We start from the raw sequence: 22,046 nt of genomic DNA on the forward strand, positions 1-22,046 counted from the left end.
CACCTTCTTGGTAGGAAATTATCCTGAAACTTCATAAATGTCTTCCTTTTCTTCAAGGACTAGCCTACATCCTACATCTTCACTAAGACTTTCCATGACTGGCCAGGCTTCATGGCTTGACAACTACTCCAAACTATAGTTTCAGTACATTTTTCTCTATACTATTAACTTGATCCACAGCATCTACTGTGTTTCTATGTATTTCTAATTATATATATATCGTCTACCAGACTATCTTTTCCGGAGATTAATAAAGTCCTGTTTCTATTCAGTACAATGAAATACTATACTGTATACTACTATAGTATTAAAATACTATAATGACATGATACAGATGTGATAAAAATTATGTCATGTTTGCTACAAAAAATATTTCTTAGTCCTGTTACCAACGATAATATCAGTCGAGTATATAAGACATGGCTTCCTTGGTCAAAAACGGAATAGGCCATTAACTGTTTTGTTTGCAACTTCTAGACTGTTTTTTAATTACATCTTAGCAATAACTTTTCCAAAGCTATTTTAATATAACAACTTAAATAAAACACAAAGAAGGTGATGAAGATAATGACTATATCGAAGCACAGAATCTTAAAAATAATTGTCAGATTTCTCCCTAAAAGAGTTTTAATTCTGAAGCTTTCAGCTGCAAGAAATAAAGAGTAATGGAAGCCACTGGATGTAAGTAAGTAAATGTAAGCCAACTGGAGGGAAATCCTAAATCTAAATTGTAAAATTTACATTTTTACTTCTGACACAATGTGAATTCTCTGGTATCAGTAGACAAATTTCTTAAAATAAGGCCATATGAAATAAATGCTTAAGAATTTCTTTCTTTTTAAAAAAAAATTTTTTTTTAACGTTTATTCGTTTTTGAGAGACATAGAGACAGAGACAGAGCGAGCATGAGCGGGAGAGGAGCACAGAGAGAGGGAGACACAGAATCTGAAGCAGTCTCCAGGCTCTGAGCTGTCAGCACAGAGCCTGACATGGGGCTCGAACCCACGAACTGCGAGATCATGACCTGAGCCGAAGTCGGACGCTCAACTGACTGAGCCACCCAGGCGCCCCAAGAATTTATTTCTAAAGAGATCAATTCTCTCTTTGCTCTGGTATAGCAGATGGTCTCTGTTACCCTAAATTTGGGAGTACTTCTTCTAAAGTTTCTTTTTGTTTTTAATTTATTTTGAGAGAGAGAGAGAAAGAGAAAGAGAAAGAGAGAGAGAGAGAGAGAGAGAATATCCCATGACTCACGAACCATGAGATCATGACCTGAGCCAAGACTAAGAGTTGGACACTTAACCGACTGAGCCACCCAGGCGCCCCAGGAGTATTTCTTAAGTTGCATTCTTTTCAACCTAGTCAAGATTAAGATTCAAAAGGGCAATGCTAACCTGCTTCTATCAGAAGCTACTGTATCTCTTTTTTATGGCACACATACTGTAGCTGTATGTGTGAATGTGAAAAACCAAAGAAGATCCGAATTGAACTGCAATTATATCTTTTACTTAATATTTATTTTTTATTTTTATTTTTTTTTTAAGTTTATTTATTTTTTTTTGAGACAGAGAGAGACAGAGCATGAACGGGGGAGGGTCAGAGAGAGAGGGAGACACAGAATCAGAAGCAGGCTCCAGGCTCTGAGCCATCAGCCCAGAGCCCAACGCGGGGCTCACGGACCGCGAGATCGTGACCTGAGTGACCTGAGCTGAAGTCAGACGCTTAACCGACTGAGCCACCCAGGTGCCCCAATATTTATTTTTTAAAAAGAAATGTTTTAAGTCAAGATTTGTGTGACAATGTCCCATCAATTGTATCTCACTAAAGCTGGAAAAAGAAAAAAAGGAAAAAAAAAATTGTGTGAGAAAATTAGGAATTAACTCACCTGATGTGTATCACATCTCTTTAAGCTTAGCTAAAAATCTCAAACTAGCATAATAAAAACCGGTATGTTACATAAAGTACACATCCTATCTTTACAGCGAAAAAGTAGGTTTCAAAGCCAACTGTCGGCGTATATCCTATTCATCTAAAGACACCTGAATGAAGTGGTCTGTAAGAAGAATGAAGACACAAGAATAGCTATGGCAAAATCAAAGGGCACCAATACTTTTCAAAGTACTAATTTGGGTTTCCACTTTTAACAACTTCACGGAAAATCAAGAAAGTATTACTGGAGGGTAACATACACATTGCTCCTTCGATCTGGAAGCTATGCATCTAAGAAAGCATCAAATTCCTTTACAAACTCACACAAGTTAGTCAGGCTTGAAAATCAGTTTGACACGGTTGTCTGAGGAAAGCAGTGCCTGGACAGTTGGTTGCTCCAAACCCCTACATACAGTATTTGGTTAAGGGTGGAGGGGTCTGTCAACAAATCAAAATGTTTGTGAGAAAACGCACATCGGTTACAATTGCGAAAACAACGTTACAGATATATATTGAAGCTGCTCATGCCACATAGTCAACCAGCGTATAAGGAATCTTCAAAAAGGTGTGGATTTGGGCCTGGGTGCGTGCCCAGCACGTGCTCTGGTCCCCTGGGGATGTCACGGACAACTCACGCACGGGACGGTAAGTCCCCCCCAAGCTTTTCAGTGCATTCGCTATCCATTACTCAAAGCACCCTTCCAATTTCCATTTTTACCGCGTTCACGCAAGGACTTCACTTCTGCGCCTCGTGCTCTAACGAGCGCTACCGTGAAGCCCTTGGAAACGTCAGAAGGTTCTACACTACGCCAACGGACACGGCTCGGCCCTCACCTCTGTCGGGGTGCTCTGGTTCCGGCTGATTGCTGCCGCTGGAGCTCACGCTGGCGTCAAAGCCTGCCGGCGAACTGGTCCCTTCCGACTGGAGGTCCTGCAGCTCCCCCGCGACACTGTCCACCTCAATTGTGCTATCGGTCTCACTCTTGATACTGCGAACCTCTTCTTGGTTCGGGGCCAGCGGCTCCGACACGGTCACCGAAGACTGCTGCCGACCGGCTTCCGTTACAGTGACCGAGGAAGGCGACTCGGGGGTGGTAGGGGGGGTGTTGAGCACGGAGTTGCTGCCGCTGCTGGGAAATTCCGCTTTTTTGTCAGTGACCTCCGCCGGCTTCTCCTCGGCGGGCTTACTGTCGGCGCCGGCCGGCGGCGGTGTTTCCAGCTCGGCGCTGGGGGGGCAGCCCTCCTCCTCGGCCACCGGCTGCAACGAGCCCTCTGCGGACGCCTCCTCGGGGGCGGGATGGGGCGGGGAGGCTGCTGCCTCAGTGTCCGAGTCTGAAAAGAGCTCCTTCAGAGTCTTCTTCGGCCACTGTCCCTGAATGCTCGACCACACATCTTTCCGATCTTTAGCTCTGCTGTTCTGAAGTCTCTCATCAGAGTTATTTAAAAGTTTTATCCTTTTTTCTGCCACTTCTGAAAATCCTGAATAGAAACCGGTTGTCCGTAGAGATTTTCGCTTTTCCTCCAAACCGTTGTATTTCTTCGTTGGCGTCATCTTTGTTTTTGATTTTTCGTCCTCCTCTTCATCCGAAGAGCTGTTGCTGCTGTTCTCTATGCAAAGTGATTCTTTGCTCTTGGCCTTCTCTTCCTTTTTGCCAGGCGATCCAGTTTTCAAACACTCCTCCGTAGTGCAATACCTTCTTTTACCACGTTTGACTTGAGGCTTTGAAGACTTCTCTGCACTGTCCTTCTTACCGTCTTTTCTCTTTTTTGTGATTTCATCGTCTTCTTCATAATCCGTATCTTCAGACAATCCTTCCATATCTTTTCTTAATCTTTCTGGAGATTTTGACACCGCTTTGGAGATCACCGAATCTGCATGGACTTTGTTGTCTTCTAGCAAAGATGAACTGTTCTGTTCCTCTTTTGCAATAAGATCGTTTCTGGTATGGGTTAAATGATCGATCTTCGATTCTTCTTTGCCACTGTGGTCTCTGTCTTGAGCACCTGTCTCATCCTCCTGCTCACTGTCTTCAGCAGAACTTTCAGAAGCTAGAAAAGAAGAAACACCGGTGAGTATGATAAGGACACCAGCAGTGTCTTCCCTGTGCGTGGCCCTCTCTCTATATATTAGCCCCTATGTTTACAGTCCTCTTGGATTGCTAGGTTTCATCGTTATTTTGCAGGTGACGAAACTAAGCTTTGGAGATTTAAGACACTCACACAATGATGGTAATTTTTTTTAAGGTAGGCTTCATGCCCAGCATGAGTTGGAACTCATGACCCTGAGATTGAGACGTTAGCTGAGATCAAGAGTCTGATGCTTAACTGACTGAGGCACCCAGGTGTCCCATGATGGTAATGTTGTGTATTGTGACCATGCTTGTAGTTACACCACCATATATTTTTGCCAAAACACATCAAATGGTAAGTGTAAAAGTTGTGAATTTTATTGTTTGTAGGTTATACCTCAATAAAGCAGATTATGAAAAAGAAACTCCTCCAAATTTATGAGTAGAAAATAACTGCAGTCAGGATGTAATCCCGGGTTATTCTAACTTCAAAGTCTATATATGAAATTGTAAGCTTCATTTTCAATGTAGCAATGATTAGGCAAAGATTTGTGAACAATGAATTTCCAAATTGTTTTTTGTCTTTTTTTTTTTTTTTTTTTTTTTAATAAAAGAGAGAGGGAGCATGAGCGGGGGAGAGGGGCAGAGGGAAAGAGAATCTCAAGCAGGCTCCACGCCCAGCACAGAGCCCAAGGCGGGGCTCGATCCTATGACCCTGAGATCGGGACCTAAGCCGAAATCAAGAGTTGAATGTTTGACTGAGCCACCCAGGTGCCCTGTTTTCTACAATGTTTTGAAGAGTAGACCCAATTAACTTAAGTAACTGATACATTACATAAAAATATTTACACAATTTATTTCTTGAAAGTACATTTTAGTAAATGGATTCAACTAAGTATAAAGAGTACTTGCCTTTATCATGATTTTAATAAAACATTTACTGAGAAACTGCTACATGCCAGATACTTTGGTACGCTTTGCATAGACTGTCTGACTCAGTCTCACAAAAACCCTATGAAGGGTATATTATTATTAACCCCATTTTATAGTTTAGGAGACCAGGATTTAGAGAGGTTAAACCACTCCAAAGAGCTAGTAAAAGTAGAGAAGAAACAGAAACCTAAGTCATTTGGCTCCTGAATTTATAATTGTGACTACAACACTACCTATGTTCTTTAGCTAAGTTTGCTACAAGTAAAAAAGACAGACACAATTAAGGTAGTTAAAAACATTTAAACGTTTCAATGTGTTTCTGTACAACTGAACTGTTTTAATTATCAAAGCACTGCATATATGACTAAAAACAAATGGAAACTCAATAGAAAACCAACAGCTCTTTTTCTTCCTTCCCAAGCCTCCAAAGTCTCAAAACCATGTTTTCTGATAGTATATAATTAAGAGATGTGCTCGCTTAGGAAGTTTAGCCTGCAATGAGCCATGGGTATTGTATTAATACTCCTATCTCCTGCCATACTTTCCATATATAGTTATCTTCAGTTAATTATTTAAAAAAAATTTTTTTTAATGTTTTTATTTTTGAGACAGAGAGAGGCAGAGCATGAGCAGGGGAGGGGCAGAGAGACAGGGAGACACAGAATCCAGAGCAGCCTCCAGGCTCTGAGCTGTGAGCACAGAGCCCGACGTGGGGCTCAAACTCACGGACTGTGAGATCATGACCTGAGTCAAATTAATTAAATATACATATATTTATATGTATATATATATGTATACATATAATATATATACATACATATAATTATATACATATAATATATATAATATATATTATATAATATATAATATATATAACAATATATATACATATGTATATATATGTATATATATGTATGTATAATATAAATAACATAATTAAATATACTGTTTATAATATACATAAATGTGGTTCACTACAGAAAGAAGCACCACACTTGACAAACTTCCTTCCTCATAGAGCCATTTCTCCAAGCTTCCAAAAGTCCTTCCTTTTGACGGTACATCTTCCTTTTCTAAGGCTTTTTCACATTTATTTCAGTTGCTCCATGCAGGCAAGCACTCCATCCAGCTCCCTTATTCACCGAATCTCTCTATCCTGAAGACCTACTTTCTACTCCATTTAGTTTGGTGGCTCTCTGGGTCTGCTCTAACAGCTATCATCTTAGTAATTCCCTTCATTACTTTCTTTTTTGCTTTTTTATATTTATTTATTTATTCTGAGAGAGAGGGAGAGAGCGCGAGCATGCACAGGGGAGGGGGAGGGGGGAGAGAGAGAGAGAGAGAGAGAGAGAGAATGAATGAATGAATCCCAAGCAGGCTCTGCGCTGTCAGCACAGAGCCTGATGCTGCGCTCTGTCCCACGAACCCTGAGATCATGACCTAAGCCGAAATCAAGAGACAGACACTTAACTGACTGAACCACCCAGGCCCCCCCACCTTCACTGCTTTCTCTTGACTGAGACCCACAGGTATGTGAATTGCCCATCTTCCTCCTTCTTGGTTTATTCCCAGATTGTCTTGGAGCACATCATCTAGTACTTTCCTTAAAAAGGCACAAGGAGGTAAATATTCTTTGTCCTTACGTGTCCAAATACATCTTTACTCTCAAATTTCATCATTTTATCGATAGTTTAACCAGGTACAGAATTCTAAGTTGAAAATTATTTTCCTTCAAAAATTTGAAGGTACTGCCCCTTGCCTTATAGTTTAAAAACACTACTTTCATTTATCTCCTCAACCATAGTGGTGGTTTTTTATTCCTGGTATTTTTAATTTCGTAATAACGTACTGTGGCATGGTTCTTTATTCACGAATTTATTAGGTACCGGGTAGGCTCGTTCAATTTAAAGATTCGTGTCTGTCAGTTCTGGAGATTTTTCTTCTTTTAGTTACCTGTTTATTCCTCTGTCCACCTGAGGACTATTCTAGGATAATCTTAGTGATTGGTATGTATATGGCAGACTGGGGAGGAGAACCCACCACCACATATACAGCATTCTCTAAGACAGATAGAACTGCCACACTCTATATAATACAGCACGGAGTGATGAGGTACAAATCAAAAAATAAATAACATAGTCGTGAGACAGTTCATAAGAAAACTAGGGTTTCGCTTTTTCAAAATCCAACTGCTTTTTAGTTACTTATAACCAGGCATGCTGTTCCCATGCCTTCTTGATTCCTCAGGCGGATTCTAGCAGTAATGCTGGTGTCACTCTCCCCAGCGTGAAAAACAAAGATATACACACGTGAGTATACTCTAACCACAGTGGTGTGCGCGGTTACCTGTTCATTTCTTCCCCTCTGATTTCACTATTTACTATTCAGTATCACTCATCTTCTTACATTTCTATCACTGCTTTCTTACATTTTCTCAAAGTTTTCCTCGACTCCAAACTGTGTTTGACTGAATTTTAATTTCAATGTCTAATTCTAGGTGTTTCTTGTTCTCTGTTACTTTATCACTGTATCCTGTTCTCGTTTTACAGATGCTTACGGGTTCTCTGAGATTAATAATAACCGGAGAGAACTAATATGCTTCTTACCTTCATTATCTCTCTCCTCAAGGGTCACTCCTTCCGTCTTAGTTTCCACATTTTACGTGGGAGCTCTCCTTGACTGTTCACACTGAAGGGATGACCTACTAAAACCTGACTGTATTGGTAGGGCTTATTAATGGATAAGCTTTCCATTAGGTGATTCAGCAGGGATCTAGTTTACTTGAGGGGATCTCTGGTGCCTAAATGTGAAATATTATTCTCTAGAGATATTCAATCACTCCACAGAATTCCAACAATCACCCACCCTCTTGTTCTGTTCCCAGCTCATCTCATGCCAGGGAAGAGACTCCTAGCTATCTGTGTTCTACACTCATGGGTGGCCTCAATTTTTCTTTATATATGCATGTACATATACATATGCATTCATAGCAGCAATCATTTTTAAGCTGGAAATAACCTGAATGTCTTAAATTTGATCTATGGCCAAATCAAAAATAAAATTTACCACAGAAAAGAGAAAATATGAAGAAGAGAATATGTGAAAGGTTACAAATACGGCACTTGTGATGGTCATTGTTGAATTATGTACAATAGGAAAAATAATGAAAATAATCTAAATACCTTTTTTCATCAAGAATTAAATAAATAGTGATACAGCCATTCAGTTGTATGAATGTGCTGATATGAAAAGATTTATCAGTTCTACTATGGCAAGCCCCCCCGAAAAGGTGGGGTTTTGTAGTGTTAATGATCCCATTTATAAAAATATCATATCTGTGCATATGTATATATATTTGTTTGGGATATGTATTAATGTGTTAATATGGAACATATAAATATATATTAATAATTACATATTACAACACACATATACACGTGGCATGTTAACACAATTTCTGAAATAATACGCTAACAAAAATGGGGACAATAGGAGAGAACAATAGAATGCATAAGCCAAAAAGCAGATGGATGAGAGTAAACAGACCCAAGCCAGCAGTGAATAGAGCTGAGAAAAAACCCAATTCTCCATGGACTCTTCAATAAAAATTGGCTGTATCAGGTGACTGTGAAAATGAAAAGTGGAGGAGGCAGCTTAACATAAGGAGCATCGGGTGAACATTATTCAAAAAGCATCTAGATCCCTAGGTCCTCACCCCTGCCATGGGTTGCCAGGTGACCACTCTTCTGGAGGTTTATTTTCTGAAGATGGTGAAGACAGGATTTCTGGCCTAGGCAATGCTAAGAACTATTGAAGGCGCAGGTACAGATGTGATGCTGAACTCAGTGGGATCAGTGAACTACAACTGCTAAGAATTTCCCCTCCTTCCTTCCCTAATCCTCAACTGGATCCTAAACGCTAGAAGACATTCTCTTACCTTCCAGTCAGGGCTGGAAGACTCTTTTCTCTGGGATGCAACTGGACTAAGAAAAAGACCTAAAGACCTGACAGTAGTCGTCCTCTCCAAAAAATGGCCCACCCAGATTACCTTAGAGTGAAATTAACTCAAAGTTGACAAGTCCCAACCATGTGCTCAAGATTCCTAATCAGGAGAAGACAGCCAAGGAAAAAGTCCTTCATAGGGAAGAGATCAAAACAATAAAGCAGGAAAAAGCAAACTGGAAGTAGCTAACCATGCAAAAGAAGAACAAAAAATTTACAATATCCTTTGGAAAGAGCAAAACCAGAAAGGTTAAGATCTTGTACCCATCTTGAAAGAAGAGAATGGTATGAGAACGCGTAGAAAATGAAGAGCTCTTGAAAATTAAAAATATACCAGCTGTCACCAAACATTACAGCAGTAAATTAAATAGTTTTTAAAAGGATAAGAGGATGGGGCACGAGGGTGGCTTATTAGTAGGTTGAGTGTCCAACTTTGGCTCAGGTCATGATCTCACGGTTCGTGAGTTTGAGCCCCACGTCGGGCTCGCTTCTGCCAGCCTGTTAGCATACAGCCTGCTTTGGATCCTCTGTCTCCCTCTCTCTGCCCCTTTGCCACTTGTGCTCTTCCCAAAATAAATATTTTTTAAATAATAAACGAGGGGCGCCTGGGTGGCGCAGTCGGTTAAGCGTCCGACTTCAGCCAGGTCACGATCTCGCGGTCCGTGAGTTCAAGCCCCGCGTCAGGCTCTGGGCTGATGGCTCGGAGCCTGGAGCCTGTTTCCGATTCTGTGTCTCCCTCTCTCTCTGCCCCTCCCCCGTTCATGCTCTGTCTCTCTCTGTCCCAAAAATAAATAAAAACGTTGAAAAAAAAAATTAAAAAAAAAAAATAAATAATAAACGAAAGGATCAGAAGACAAAGTTGAGAAAATTTCCAAGAAATCAGAGAAAAAAAGACCAAAGAATGAATAACCTCATCCCCAAAACAATAAACATATTAAAATATACTACAGAAAATGCAATACTGATATAATGGTAAGTCAAAAAAAATTCAAAACAAAAAACAAGAGAGAACAGTAAAATGCAGAGGAAGAAATAATCAACAAAATAATTCAAGAAAAGCACCTGGAACAAAAAGGCTCAAGTTTCTAGAATGAAAAGAGCCTAGCAAGTACTCAAGACAGTGGATGAAAATATATCCACACAAGGCATAATCACCGTGAAATTTTAGGACATTAGAAACAAAGATTCCAGATTCCAAAGAGAAGCAAAAGCCAAAAAGAAAAAAAAAAAACAAAAAACAAAGAACAAAAAAACCCACAAAAAACCTAAGTGATAACAAACAAGTCACACAGAAAGAATCAGGAATTGTAAGAGCTCTGAACTTCGACCAGAAACAACATCAGAGAAGACAGGTGAGGGGCACCTGGGTGGTTCAGTCAGTTTAGCATCTGACTCCTGATTTGGCTCAGATCATGATCTCACAGTTTGTGAGTTCAAGCCGCACATTGGGCTGTGCGCTGACAGTGCAGAGCCTGCTTGGGATTCTCTCTCCCCTTCTCTCGGCCCCCTCCCCTGCTCACACACTCTCTCTCTCTCTTTCTGAAAATAAATAAATAAACTAAAAAAAAAAAAAAAAAGACAATTGAACAATGCTAATAAAATACTGAAGGAAAACCATTCAACTCAGCTAAACCAGGCACAGAATAAAGATATTCTCAGATGCACACAGTCTCTAAAAATTTGCTTTCCTTCTCACTCACTTGTTCTTAGAAAGTTACTAGAGAATATGCTCCACCACAATGAGAGTATGCCGAGGGTGAAACAGACATGAGATGCCAGAACAAAGCAATTCCAAGGGCTCCTCTGAAGACTGATCCCTAGAATAGGATCTCCCCAGGAAGCTATCTGTGTACCAGATGCAGAAGGAAACCAGTCCTACACAGTGTCCTTTCCAAAGAAATAGCAAGGACCACCATCACTAAGATGCCTGCTGCCTCCACACTGTCCGAACGCGTTTAAATAGATTTAGCTTGTTTGAACAACGTGTTGATAAAACTCCAGCTCTCCCCTCTATGTCTTGCAAGGTGTTATTGGGATCAGTGGACTACATCATTGTACCCAGGAGAAATGCTTCGCTCTGACCTGCACCTGAAAGCTAGAAGTTCGTTTGGTAAAGCCTAGAATCAGAAAACACAGAGCGGCTCGTTGCCGCCACGCTCCTGTTCGTCCTGGCTGTGGTGAGCCCCGGTGTTTCCCAGAACTCCCTTCTGACCCTGCCCCACCGAATTCCCTGAGAGATGCTTCTGCGAATTCTCAGAGCAGCTGAATATGAAACCAGAATATGACCTACAGACTCCGTTCACGTAACATTCTCAAGGGAGCCTTCACAGCAAGGCTTGTGCTGGCTACTCCGTGTTTTAAAAATTCATCTGCTGTTTGGAAATATGTATTTATGTTTAATATATACATATATGTTTATTCAAAAGAAAAGTTAAGGAATGATCACACTAAAATCAGGATATTAATTACTTCTGGGGCAGAAATGCACAATTCTTTTAAATAAATGTTATTTGTTCACCACTATGGTAGACACACCAACATTCATATTGTATTATTTAGTTATAGGTCATTCTGCCTCAAATATTAATAGGCAATAATGCTATCATAAAAGAGGATCATAACAGATGCAATCAAGATAAACAAAATTGGGTATTCTTAACAAAAAATTCAGTGTAATTTTATAGTCTAAAATTACCTAACACAAACCATGTTTTATGTGGCAACAGAAAGGACAGTACCTGAGAAAAAAAACACAGTACTATAGGGTAAATAATAAATTGTAACTAAAATTTAAGGATGCCTTTAGATCTACTAATAACAGAAGTACTTCCAAGCCTCAATCAATGGCTGATTTTATTTCAAGTAATAACAGGCAACAAAATTCTGGTCCAATTAAAAAACGGTACATTGCCTTTACAGAATTTGATTCGTAACAAAACACAGAGTTGCAAGCAACAGGGTATTTGTTAGGTTTACCTTGAAGTCCATTGAGGATAGAAGTAATTTCTATGGATTTAATGTGAGCTGTATCAGAGTTTTTGGCATCAGTAAGATCCAGTTTAGATACCATTTCAGGAGATGGATTTGTCTGAAAAGGTGGTTTTGACAAGCGCCGAAGTTTACAGTTTTTAGGAGAGTATTTTTCATCTCTGTCTTTTTCTTTGTCTAATTTATTCTAGGTTAAGAAAAACAGTATGCCATGTTAGCCATAGTTTATCATGAAGTATTTACTGTAACAATGCTAATACTCATTTTAAACTCAAAGTTGTATCACATATTAAATAATATGAAAAGAAAGAATATAAGAAGCTCCTCTAAACAGCCAGAGGTGTTTTTTTTTCCCCAAAGGTACTGCAGGATGAGCAAAAAGTTTTTGTCTAATATTTACATTTTAATTGTGGAAGTAAACCAGAGATCCTATGAACAATTCAGACTAAAACCTCATACTGCTAATAACTGGTGTTACAAATTCTTCAAAATTAAATCACAACAGGCTTAAATATTCATAAAAAAATTTTCAACCCGGTAGTTTTAAAACCTGTAACATTTTCAATATAAAATGTGGGCTGGGAGCGACAAAATTCCTAACATCTTCATTTAGTTGACAACTGGGAATAATAACTCTACAAATGATCTGTTGTGAAGTTAACTTGGAAGAAACCTACCTGTTCATTGATAAAGTAACATTTCTGGAAGAAATGAGAAATTTTCTCCAATTGACTGTTTACAAATAAGAGGAGCAGAGGCTAACTAAAATATTTCCTGGAAACTATTTTCTAAATCTGGTCTTAAAATAATTTATAGAAAAAAAATCACATTTAGACAAGCTTCCTGAATGACGATGTAGAGCATGATGGTGTAGCAGACAACTCTGAAATCCTGTTATACAGGTCTGACTATAGAATCTGTGGCTATTTTCACACTTCTCCCAAATACAGTACATGACTATCACCATTCTGGATGCACAGAAGATAATTCATTGCATACTATAGATGCTTTGGGGTAATGGTTCCCCAAGGGTGGTCCCTGGACCAGCACCCTGAGTTGCAGCTACTGGGTTGCCATATCAAAACTTGAGAACCAGACCCAATTTTACAGTGAGAAAAGAGTAACTATGTTGGGGGAAAGCTTGCACTATTTGGGGCCAGTAGCAGGAAAGTAACAGTTCTTCACTGTGAATATGAAGACTGAATTTCAGAAGAACTACTAAGCTCACCTCAACTATATGTTACCTAACGAATGGTCAACTTTCTAATAAAACACTTAAAAGATTTAGTCTTAGAATATATAAGAGTAAATCTATCATACATAAGAGTAACAGTAATTTCCATACAAGTTCATTAATAGAGTCCCAATGGTTCATCTACAGTATGGCTCACAGAGTCCTATGAACACATCCTAAGCTACTGCTAATACAGTCAGCTAAAGATGAAGAGAAAAAGAGAAGGTACAGATAGGCTCTCGTCTGCCTTCAGATACCTTCTTTTCTTCCTCTGAATAGTTTATAGCCCTCACACTAAGCCAGGCTCCCAGCCATACTATTTTATGGCTCCTAGCTGGAGATGAGAGGGGCAAAAAGGGATTGAAATAAGTGAAATCTGGCTGGGTGGCCTTACATGATGTCGGAACAACAAAAGCCTCAGAGATCATTTTTCCAAATGCCTTTTCCAAAGTATCATTTCCAAAATACCTTCCCATAAGGTGACAATATCGATTGTACCCAAATCTAGCACTTGACAAATTCGCCGTTTTAAGAGAGTATTTTCATTTCTACTAACACTGATGGCATCATTTTGGAGGAAAATTTCTGCAATTAACACCTATCATGTAGGAAAAAAAGTTCTTTTAGCAAAGTAAGCACTTACCTTTATTTTCTTCCGATGTTTTATCTTTGGCACATTTTTATCAGCAGGTCTTACTATTTTATCTGCTTTAATCCACTCATCATATCTAAAATGAAAGGAAATTAATATAAATATGCAAAACATCACAGAACTATGCCATATTAAAGAAAAATTCATAAACAGAATCGTAACATTTTAGAACAGGGAAGGACCTTGGAGACCATTTAGCTCAACTTCCTGGTTCAATGAATAAAGCTACCAAGGCCCCAAAAGAGAGATCAAGTGATGTGCCCAAGGACAGAATGTCAGCTTCTGGCTGAGCCAAGACCAGAAAGACCTCCTGAGGTCTAAACTGGCACTCCTGAGTCTGCTACACCAAAGAGAAACCAAACTTGTCTGTAAAGAAACCACAATATTTTCTGTCTTTTTGTTTTGTTTTGTTTTTAAGCAGCCAGTAGACAGGTTTGTTTTGGGGTTTTTTTCTAGACACATCAGGAAGCTAAGTAATATGCTCTAGTTTTAAATGGCATCATGTGATAGAAGAGCATAATATTGTAACTTCCGGACAATGCAAAATCACCTACAAAAAAACAAAAAAACAAAAAAAACCCTTTCATGAAACACTAGGAAAGTATTACTTGGCCAAGTTTTTCAGTATTCTGAGATGCTTCCCACATGGACAGGCAGCTAAGAGTCAACAGCGCCGATGGCCTGTCCACTCAATGTTGACAGCCTGTGTTAGTTTCACAGGGTGCAACTTACTACTGACTGCAATAAAGCTATTTCTTTAAGACAAAAAAGAACGGCAGTTTATTTTTGTAAAAACTCCGCTAGAAAGAAGAAATATTAAAAACAAATTAACTTCTTTTTATGTTTAAAAAGAAGAAATGGAAAATGGAAAACTCACTGACTTTTTTAACTCCAGAACATGAACTGAAAATGAGCTTTTAAATTAAAATGTCCTCATTATTAGAGGCACTAAATGAAGTAATAAAGGCCCTAAGTCAGGAAGTAAATGACTTGGGTCATTATCTGACGAATAAATTATATTCTTGCTCTAAAGTAGGCCTGGAAAGTATGCCTACAGCCACTCCCAGGCAAAGTGACACTGGCTGGTGCAGCTGAGGGTACAATCCCACGCAAGGGATTATGTCTGTATCTGCTGGAAGCTGTTGAGGGCCATAATAATTACAGAGAATAAGGAAGAACACAATGAGTTCTAGAAAAGTCTTTACATAATCCCTGCTGGCTAGTTATGTGGCCCTTGCCAAGCCACTCTCAACATCAGACCTCGTGTAATCTGTACCAAATAAGACTGTATTAAAAAAATTAAGTAAGACTGCATATCATATAGTTTTTGAGAATCAAATATATGATAAGTACTTTGAAAATTTTTTAAACAAATACTATTATTCTACTTAACACACTCCTTTTGGTATTTATACTGGCACAGTAGCACCTACCTAAATATTTACAGTACTTTTAACTTGCCCAGGAATACTGAAAACTGCATTATGCTTGAGATGAAAGCAATTTAGTTCCTACCAAAATTGGACTGAAGGTGGAAAATGAACAGAAAATATCTCTGCCCTCAGCAAAGTTGAATATAAATTCCCAGAAGTTGCTCTGATTTGGATATAGTTATGGAAGTCATTGCTGTGGACTTTGTTTAAAAGAAAACAAAACAAGCTTCCTGTCTTCTTATGAGATAACTAAAGGTAGTTCATGATGGTTCTACATAACACCACATGAGCTGAACAAAGATATTGCAGTTTTTAGCTTTCTTAATTGAAGACATCTGTTATGTAGTTAGTTGTACAGTATCAGACATTTTTTACTACCAGTAAAAACACTACTCTATTCAACTTGGGTTTTTGACATGAATTATATTTCAAATTAGAGCAAAACAGTAGCTTTCAACTTAGGATCACCACCATGAGATATTGTATATTTGCATACGTTACATGGAGCACCAAATACATCTAATAAGCAAAAAAAAAAAAAAAAAGTTATTGTCTCCATAGTTGAAATGTTCACTGTGATAGAGGAAGACTTCTTTATGACTCAGAGACAATGGCTGTTACTTAAATTCTCTTAGGAACAGGGTAGGAGAAACATACACATAAATAAAACAATGGCTACCCCCTTGGTACAGGCTGATGCCCACTGTGTAAGCTCAGTTTACAGATGCTATCTGGTAAATCATTTTCTCCTCCACCCAATTACAAAGTAAGGACGCTATAAGAAGACTGGCTATCAGAAGAACTTAAAGTAGCGAGTTTGGATGGGGAAAGACTGTTGGACCAAGCAGAAAACAAAAAAAAGAAAATTCTGGAATTAGATGAAACAATCTACACACACTTCTAAAATATCTGAACCGCAGTAATTAAACACTATGGTCTCACTATTTTGGATGACAATTGCGTTTTAAGATAATGAATATTCTGTATGGCTTTGGGAGATGCCTTGGAAAATTCTTTAGATACACTTCCTATTGAAGTAATTCCATGGTAACTTATAGTCCTATAAGTATTAGCTAATATCATTTCTCCATTATTTGCCTCTTTCTGTTCTACTTTCTCAGTGCTTTTTGTCTGCTCAGGCATTCCCCCCATTCTGATACTATTCTTGTAGACTTTTTTTCTTTCCTGCACCAGATTTGTTCTCCATTTTTATAAAATGTAGTGACACAATATTATTATTGCTATTATAATTAATAGCCTCGGGAACTAGATCGTGCCTTAAAAACCAATGAATTTATTTCACAGATTCAGAAAACTCTGACCATGGAAGAAAATGGGACTTTGCAAACAATAGGCTTGCAAGAAAAGCACTCGGTAGGGAGTTAGAGAAAAATGGGAAAGGGACAGCCTCTTAAAACATTCTGGTCAATACCAGAATGATTGAGGGCACACCAGGTCCCATTCAGAGAAAGCACAGAGAAGAGTAACAGACCAGCATTAGGAAAAGCCGCATTAGGGGATTTTGGTTAAGGGAGTGCTTTCAAATTCCAAAGCCCATACCAAATGGAAGCTGAGACTGCAGACATAAACATTAACCCAGACCAATCCTTCAAAACTTCATGACGCTCTAAATAGCACTTTAGTTGATTGATTAATCGTACAAGGGAAAAAAATATCAGCGAATAAACTGATCATTGTATTTTAAAAGTAAGAAATGTTCCTTCCCTTTACATAATCACTCAGAATATCATCCAAGTGTTCCATTTCCTATACAGAGGACTTTCAAAGAACAGGAAGGAGAGACACATAAAGTCACGTGGGAGAAAAAACAAAAACTGGTGCCGGGAAAAAAAAAAAACAAAAACAACAACAAAAAAAACCCCACAACACTTCCTATAGACACTAACTTATGTAAGGAAGAGGCCAACTCAACTTTTATTTTAACTAGTGCCAGTTAATTTATTTTTATTTATTTTTTTCTTAGTTTTTCTTTTTTTTTTAATGTTTATTTATTCTTGAGAGAGACAGAGCATGAGCAGAGGAGAAGCAGAGAGGGAGGGAGACACAGAATCTGAAGCAGGCTCCAGGGTCTGAGCGTCAGCACAGAGCCTGATGCGGGGCTCAAGGTCACTAATGGCAAGACCATGACTTGAGCCCAAGTCAGATGCTTAACCAACGAAGCCACCCAGGTGCCCCGCGTGCCAGTTAATTTAAATAAAGAGGTAATATTAGTGGGTCAAGATTCTGATTCCCTATCAAATACCAAGAACAAAGACTTGAATGAAGAGCATTTAGTTCAGAACTACAAGAAGTTGATGCTGTTTATTCTATGTAAACTTTGACTTTTAATACAGTATATTAAAAAGAGACTCCACGTGTGCTCTAAGTACAACAGAAGGAATCAAGAGCACATATTTTGATGGGGTCTCTCCACTAGTAGGAAGAACACTACTTAACAGATATCTAGGGTAACAGGTCTTCAGAGAAACCACTTTCTATCATTAAATACCTAGACTTCTCTTCAAGGCTGGTAGGACTGTAGCCGTCAGCTACCACATTTAGTAACAATGTAGTTTGAGAACCAGGAGAGAAAGAAGGCGAAGCGCTGGGCCTACGAACAAGATGACTTGCACCTCTGATCCAAACAACAGAGTCCTAAGAGAATGTCAAGAAAACCAATGGTCTGCATTATTGATATAAACTGTGCTGCCTTTAATTAGATGTTACCTTTAGAAATTAGGATCACAAGATAGTAATGGAGCTCTCTGTGACAGAAGGAAATAGAGTTTGGCGTGGCACAAAGAAAAGAGGATTACTGAATTCTTCCCTTTAAAAGAAAATACTGAGAAACTAAGAAAAACAAATACTGAAACAAATATTAAAATGTTGAATTAAAAAAATACTGAATTAGAAAATAAAGTCTGTCAGTAATTAGACCATACTTTTTCAATTATCAATAAATCACTGTAATTACTGTATGGAACCTACACAGGTATCTCATCTCGTATTTAACTAGAGTATTAAGGAAAATATTTTCAAAACACACGCATGGCGTACCTGAGGATATTTCTATTGAGACCATCGAATATTCAACTAATGGAACGAACATGAAAGGAGAGATGCACGAGCAACTCCTTTAACTTCTAAAGGTCTGCTCCCTGCTCTGTACAAAATGATGGAGCTGGACCAGATGACCCCGGAAGCAGAAAGTAAGATGAACCGCCAAGACTGAAAGTACGCTCGGGGACTTATTCGTTTGATAAAGACTTCCTGGGGAGCTACGCACTGGGCATTCGGGAATGGTGTAGTACAGCTTCTTCCCACAAGGAGCTGACAGCGAAACAGAGAACACAACCCTAAGCGGTAATGACAAAAGTACCAATACAAACCTTCGGAAAGAAGCCACACAGGTATTTGAATTTTTAAAATGTGTTGAATTAAAATATTCACACAAAGCTAGAAGGAACCATTCAGAGACCATAACATACTTGCTCTCACCAGAGAAACACAGCTTTCTGATTTTTGTTTGGATGTGTTGGCAAATCATCTAAGAAATCACTTAGCAATAATAAAAATGGAAAAGAACATTAATCAACCAGATGTAAGAAAACCAAAATGGTTACTGTTGCCCACAGCAATTTAGATTTGGGTTCTTCTTAACCCCAAACAAACCACTTTCAAAGAAATATTATCAGTGTGTATTAACATGTACCCCAAAAGACATAACCTTAGAGATTAAAAAAAATAATTACATGCATAATAAAGGTATTTTAAAAATAATTTCACAAGCAAAACCAAACTGCCATAATATTTAAAAGCTCACTATATGAAAGATGTATACAAATTATAAAAAAGAGAAAATCTAAAACCCGACCATTAATTTATGTAAAATATTAAAGTCATCTGTATTTTGTTTTCTGTAATGAATAGACTCATTTAATAACTGCTGAATAATATGCATTTTATATCTTGCCTATCGTTATACAAAAAGGTAATCCATGTCATACAACAAACTCAGGTCTCAAAAACCTTACATCTAAAGTGGAAATTTAGGCAATCTTAGCAAGGAAAGAAAATTTTCCCTCTTAATGGTTAGAGTAAAAAAAATTACAGAAAAAAGTAAGTATGACACTGTAATAGGAAAAAAGACCAAATCATACGAAAAACAGCAATAGTTATTGATCATGAACTTTATAAGCCACTGTATCGATATTTACCTACTTTATGAATTTTCTATAATAATCTGAATTTACACATATATTTTTAATCTGAGAGAATATATAAATCAAAATTTATGAAAGACTCACTGAACACAATTTAATGCTTTCTGTCATGTACTTTAAGATATGACAAAACAAAAATAAAAGCATTATCTTATTGAAAAAATAAAATTCTAAGCATGCTATTAACATTTCATATTTCCACATCATGTAACACTTCATGTTAAATCCACATCAAAGACACAGGAATGGTGTTCATCATAATAAAGAACAGAATGACAATAACTTGAATATTATAGCATAATCATATTTAATATTTGACACAAACAGCCTAAGTGCATGGCATAGAAATTATATCGATTGGTTTTCCTAAAGAGTTTAAGTCTGTAAAATGAAACAAGGTATAGGTCTTTAGGCAGAGGGAATATGTAATGTTAAGAACACATCACAGAATACTCTATCAGGCTTATAGAGATCACTACAAATGGTTAACAACTGTGGCACTTACTGTATTTTGTGGCGCAGATACTGACTTTTAAAAGTACCTTAAAAATTTACTTTATTAACATTTGATCAATTTAGAGGATTAGGATTTATGTACAGTTAGAAAAATATACCAATGTACCTACCAATCTACAAAACCACCAAATGAACAGGTCCACATTTACCTTTTACCTTAAACGTAACTGCCAATCTACAAAAAAATAATGAATGCAACAAGTCCAACTTAGTAAACATCCTAAGTTCAACATACAAAGAAAGAAAGCCCACCTGAGTGCAAAATATCCAAGTTACTAATCTTTTTTCATGAAGGAACTATTTATTTTCACTCGCACTGAGAAACGAGAGTCAACTCAAAAGTCTTATTTTTAAAGTATAAACTATTTTTATGTTCATTTCATTCCCTGCTTTTAAACTTTATTTTAATTTTCTCTGCATGTATGACTGTCTGATACAAATCATTTGCATACTGCATAAGAATTTTTCACGTGAGTGGTAACACAGCCCTTTGACTGCCACGGTACTTTTTAATTTGAATTTGCTTTACATCATAAACGTAAGTTGAATAAGCTGGGGGACTGTGACAGGGGGTTAGGGAAGTGAGAGTTTGGAAAAGATGACAATGAGGGATCAAGAAATAAAGAATGGGACACAGGAGGAAGAACATGCGAAGGGAATTGGAAGGCCTGGTTAAAAAGACAGGGGTAGGGTGTCTGACTCCCGATCTCGGCTCAGGTCATTATCTCATGGTTCCAGAGTTTGAGCCCCTCAGCAGGCTCTGCGCTGACAGCATGGAGCCTGCTTGGGAGTCCGTCTGTCTGTCTCTCTCTCTCCCTCCCTCCCTCTCTCTCCCTGCCCTTCCCCCATGCACACACACACACTCTCTCAAAATAAATAAACTCAAAAACAAAACAAAACAAAAACAAAAATGGAGCAATGTCCCCTCCCAGCCTTCTAAAACAAGTTTGCTGATATTCACTTGTAAACCCCTGTCAAATGATCTTCATTTATAGTTCATTAACTTTCACACTATAGCATAAAGCAGACAATTTCCAAGACGGTTTTGCTTTCCTTTCTATCATTACCAGAATAATTACTTTAAAGCACAGGAATAGAACAACTCTGTACTCTTTTATCAACATTCCTAAGTCCATTGGCATACACAATGAAAGTATGGTAGGGATCAGATGACATGAAAGTAAAAGAAGAAAAAGAAGTAAGGACATAAAATACTCTGAAGGTGGAAGGAATATGAATATGGAAGAAATTAATCTGAAGTGACATAAAAATTCTTAAAGGGACAAAAGAAGACAGAGTAGAAGGAAAGTCACATCAGGAGTATTTCCCATCAGATTCACTTTAGTCTCACTCTCAACCCCATTTCGCCTGCTAATTAGGAGATGGGCTCTTCATATGACAAAAATCATTAAAAAAGGACTATCATACATACTTTTATAAAAATTAAAATGGATTAAAAACTAAAGTATTAGAACTAAAAGTATAGGGGCACCTGAGTAGCTCATTCGGTTAAGCATCTGACTTCAGCTCAGGTCATGATCTCACGCTTCGTGGGTTCCAGCCCCACACGGGGCCCTGTGCTGTCAGCACAGCCTGCTTCGGATCCTGTCCCCCTCTCTCCCTGCCTCCCCCTCCCCCACCGCGCGCGCGCGCTCTCTCTCTCAAATCAACAAACGTTAAAAAAAAAAAAAGAACTAAAAGTATAAAATTCTTAAAAGAAAACACAGGGCAATTTTCACAACACCAGATTTGGTGATGTTTTCTAGGATACACCACCGAAAGCATGGGCAACAAAGAAAAAATGGGTGAATAAGGACTTTATCAAAATTTAAAACTTTTGTATATCAAAAGACAGTATCAAGAGAGTGAAAAGCGAATTCTGTGGGTTCACAGAATGGGAGAAAATATCTGCAAGCCATGTATCTGAGAAAGGATTAATATACAGAACATATGAAGAATTCCTACAACTCAACAATAACAATTCAAAAATGAGCAAAGGGCTTAAACAGACATTTCCCCAAAGACATACAAATAGCCAATAAGTATGCATCACTAGTCATTCTAAAC

The 22,046-nt window shown here is 38.1% G+C and overlaps 1 protein-coding gene across 7 annotated transcripts in view; it reads right to left on the reverse strand.

Annotated features, from left to right (window-relative positions):
• Window positions 1-22,046, reverse strand: part of ARID4B (AT-rich interaction domain 4B) — a 157,208-nt gene that overhangs the window by 15,728 nt on the left and 119,434 nt on the right. For all 7 annotated transcript variants that reach the window (XR_003972975.2, XM_030335366.2, XM_030335365.2 and 4 more), the window contains 3 exons: window positions 13,799-13,883; window positions 11,910-12,108; window positions 2,764-3,978 (listed from right to left, as the gene is read on the reverse strand). Coding sequence is in view for 6 of the 7 variants with exons in the window: in XM_030335366.2 (XP_030191226.1) it covers window positions 2,764-3,978; window positions 11,910-12,108; window positions 13,799-13,883 (1,499 nt within the window). In the remaining variant the exon portion in view is untranslated. The remainder of the gene's footprint in view (window positions 1-2,763; window positions 3,979-11,909; window positions 12,109-13,798; window positions 13,884-22,046) is intronic.

The sequence above is a fragment of the Lynx canadensis genome, chromosome D2 (genome assembly GCF_007474595.2).
Source record: "Lynx canadensis isolate LIC74 chromosome D2, mLynCan4.pri.v2, whole genome shotgun sequence".
Lineage (NCBI taxonomy): Eukaryota > Metazoa > Chordata > Mammalia > Carnivora > Felidae > Lynx > Lynx canadensis.